Source organism: Palaemon carinicauda, chromosome 40 (genome assembly GCF_036898095.1).
Source record: "Palaemon carinicauda isolate YSFRI2023 chromosome 40, ASM3689809v2, whole genome shotgun sequence".
NCBI classification, from domain to species: Eukaryota; Metazoa; Arthropoda; class Malacostraca; order Decapoda; family Palaemonidae; genus Palaemon; species Palaemon carinicauda.
Genome location: NC_090764.1, coordinates 4975967 through 4979455, shown reverse-complemented (window position 1 = coordinate 4979455; position 3489 = coordinate 4975967). Strand labels below are relative to the sequence as shown.

The window sequence follows — 3489 nt, the reverse complement described above, 5'->3', positions numbered from 1 at the left end:
AAATTTCCAAAATTCTTAGAAATTTTCAAGATTCTTAGAAATTTTCAAGATTCTTACAAAATTTCCAAAATTCTTAGAAATTTTCAAGATTCTTAGAAATTTTCAAGATTCTTACAAAATTTTCAGGATTCTTACAAAATTTTCAAGATTGTTACACATTTTCAAGATTCTTACAAATTTTCCAAGATTCTTACAAATTTTCAAGATTCTTACAAAATTTCTAAGATTTTTACAAAGTTCTCAAGATTCTTACAAAATTTTCAAAATTCTTTAAATTTTCGAGATTCTTACAAAGTTCTCAAGATTCTTACAAATTTTCAAGATTCTTACAAATTTTCAAGATTCTTAAAAATTTCCAAAATTCTTAGAAATTTTCAAGATTCTTAGAAATTTTCAAGATTCTTAAAAATTTCCAAAATTCTTAGAAATTTTCAAGATTCTTAGAAATTTTCAAGATTCTTACAAAATTTTCAGGATTCTTACAAAATTTTCAAGATTGTTACACATTTTCAAGATTCTTACAAATTTTCCAAGATTCTTACAAATTTTCAAGATTCTTACAAAATTTCCAAGATTCTTACAAAATTTCCAAGTCTTACAAAATTTTCAAGATTCTTACAAAATTTTCAAGATTCTTATAAAACTTTTAGAATTCTTACTAATTTTCGAGCTTCTTACAAAATTTTCGAGATTCTTAAAAAATTTCTAAAATTCTTATAAAATTTTCATGATTCTTACAAGCAAAATTTCCAAGTCTTATAAAATTTTCAAGATTCTTGCAAAATTTCAAGATTCTTACAAATTTTCAAGATTCTTACAAAATTTCCAAGATTCTTATAAAGTTTTCAAGATTTCTACAAAAATTTCCAAAATTCTTACACACAAATTTTCCAGATTCTTATAAAATGTTCAAGATTCTTAAAAAATTTTCAAAATTCTTACAAAATTTCAAGCAAAGGAACTCTAACCCAAGACAGTGGAATGCCATGGTACAGAGGCTATGGCACCACCCAAGACTAGAAAACAATTGTTTGATTTTGGAGTGTCCTTCTCCTAGAAGAGCTGCTTACCATATAAGCTAAATAGGTTCTTCTACCCTTATCAAGAGCAAAGTAGTCACTGAACAATTACAGTGCAGTAACCCCTTGGGTGAAGAAGAATTGTTTGGTAACCTCAGTGTTGTCAGGTGTATGAGAACAGAGAAGAATATGTAAAGAATAGGCCAGACTATGTGTGTATGTGTGTCTCTGTGTGTAGGCAATGGGAAAATGAACCGTAACCAGAGAGAAGGATCAATTTAGTACTGTCTAGCCAATCAAAAGACCCCATAATTCTAAAGCGGTAGTATCTCAACGGGTGGAAAATAGGAAATCTTCATGATTTTCCTAAAAAAAAAATACTACAAAGTACTGAACTACAAAGTTAGAAATTCCTTCCATTAATACAAATATGTACTGTTGATAGTAAAACAAACCTCACCTGCTGACTCAGAAACCACGAAGGAAATTTTGATTCACCTTTGGATTCCTTTCAGGCCGTCGGAGCCGTCAGCGTCATGAGTGACAGGGAATGCATCCACAACAACGACCCCAATTTCCGCTACTCTGACGAAGACCTCGTGAGCTGCTGCGCAACCTGCGGCATGGGCTGTAATGGAGGCTGGCTCAAGCCATCTTTCAACTACTGGATCAACCACGGCATCGTTTCAGGAGGCCGTTTCAACTCCTCCGAGGGATGCAAGCCTTACTCCTTCTACGAGTGCGAGCATCACGCCGAGGGAGAAAGGCCCCCTTGCGAAGACATCCTCCCGACGCCAGCCTGTACGTCCGAATGCATCCCCGAGTATGGCCTGGGTTACGAGGAGGACAAGCGCTTCGGATCGCACGTCTACACCTTCGACAAGCAAGAGCAGGACATGCAGTTCGATATCATGACCAACGGGCCCGTCGAAGCTTCTTTCAATGTGTACAACGACTTCCTCAGTTATAAATCAGGTGTTTACAAGCACACCTCCGGGATCTTACCTCTGGGAGGGCATGCGATCAGGATCATTGGATGGGGCGTGGAGGGTGAGGAGCCCTACTGGCTGGTGGCCAACTCCTGGAACTACGACTGGGGTGATAACGGCCTCTTCAAGATCCTTCGAGGAACTAATGAGTGCGGTATTGAAGGCAATATCGTCACAGGTATGCCCAGGGCTCTAGGAAGGAAATGATTTTCATAATTAATTTTCATTCATCAGGTTAATCGTATATGAAGACTTTTTAATTGTTTTCTTTTCTATGTATATCTGTTTATGTCCATTACAGCTAAAATAAAGATAAAAAATATGCTTTTCTATGTTTTTCCTAGCATTCTATGTCATTTTTTTGTTGATCATGCAATGGAAGATAATTAAAATCTTAATAGATCAATCGTCTAAGACGACTTTTTAATGGTTTTCTTTTCTCTCTCTCTCTCTCTCTCTCTCTCTCTCTCTCTCTCTCTCTCTCTCTCTCTCTCTCTCTCTCTCTCTCTCTCTCTCTTTCTCTCTCTCTCTTTATATATATATATATATATATATATATATATATATATATATATATATATATATATATATATATATATATATATATATATACATATATATATATATATCTATTTATGTTCATTACAGCTAAAATAAAAAAAAGTAATATGCTTTCCTATGTTTTTCCTAGCATGCTATGCCATTTTTTGTTGATCATGCAATGGAAGAAAATTAAAATCTTAATAAATCAATAGTATATGAAGACACTTTAATGGTTTTCTTTTCTACGTATATCTATTCACGTTCATGAAATCTAAAATAAAAAATAGAAGAAAAAATTCTCTGTTATGTCTATTCCCATAAGTTTGTTATTTTATTATTGGTCATCATTTTGATTCTTATCTTCAGTTGTTTCTGAAGTCTCCTCTTCTTTCACAAAGTTTAAATCATGGCCTCATAATTAAGGACCACGATTTGTGTACATTGACGGATATAGCTAGTTAAGATATGTTTTACTTTCAAGTTACACTAAACCTGGTCATTATATACACTTGGTTGTTTTATCCTAACTTATCAATCCACTAATTTTGCATTTTCTGTACCTTTTCTTTTTATCTACCTTTCAAATTTATTCTTACGTGTTGACACGAGAATAGTTACAGATGGTTTCAAACTATTGGAACCTACATATATGTCTACTGTAGGTGCTAAAGCCTTTAGATATGAGGCCCCGTAAGTGTACAATAAGCTCCCACGAGACATCCGAATGATTGAAGATATTAAAGCTTTCAAGAGGAAATTGAAGACCTTATGCTGTGAGTGCTTCGATTGATACGATTTAAGATTAAATGAGCGATGTGAAATGTTGAATGCTCTTCAACGAACATGATAAAATGACTGTGAAGGTCCTGTAGAGAGCAGTGTTCTCCTGCTGTACAGGCCAGGAAAAGCAGCCCTTAAAGTCAAGTAATTAAAGTATT

General features: G+C 34.0%; 1 protein-coding gene across 1 annotated transcript in view; it reads left to right on the top strand.

Moving 5' to 3' along the window:
* LOC137631519 (cathepsin B-like) overlaps window positions 1-2331 on the top strand; it is a 5594-nt gene extending 3263 nt beyond the window's left edge. The window contains exon 4 of the mRNA XM_068363269.1: window positions 1535-2331. Coding sequence (XP_068219370.1) covers window positions 1535-2215 — 681 coding nt within the window. The 3' untranslated portion in view covers window positions 2216-2331. The remainder of the gene's footprint in view (window positions 1-1534) is intronic.
* The last annotated feature ends 1158 nt before the right edge of the window (window positions 2332-3489 follow it).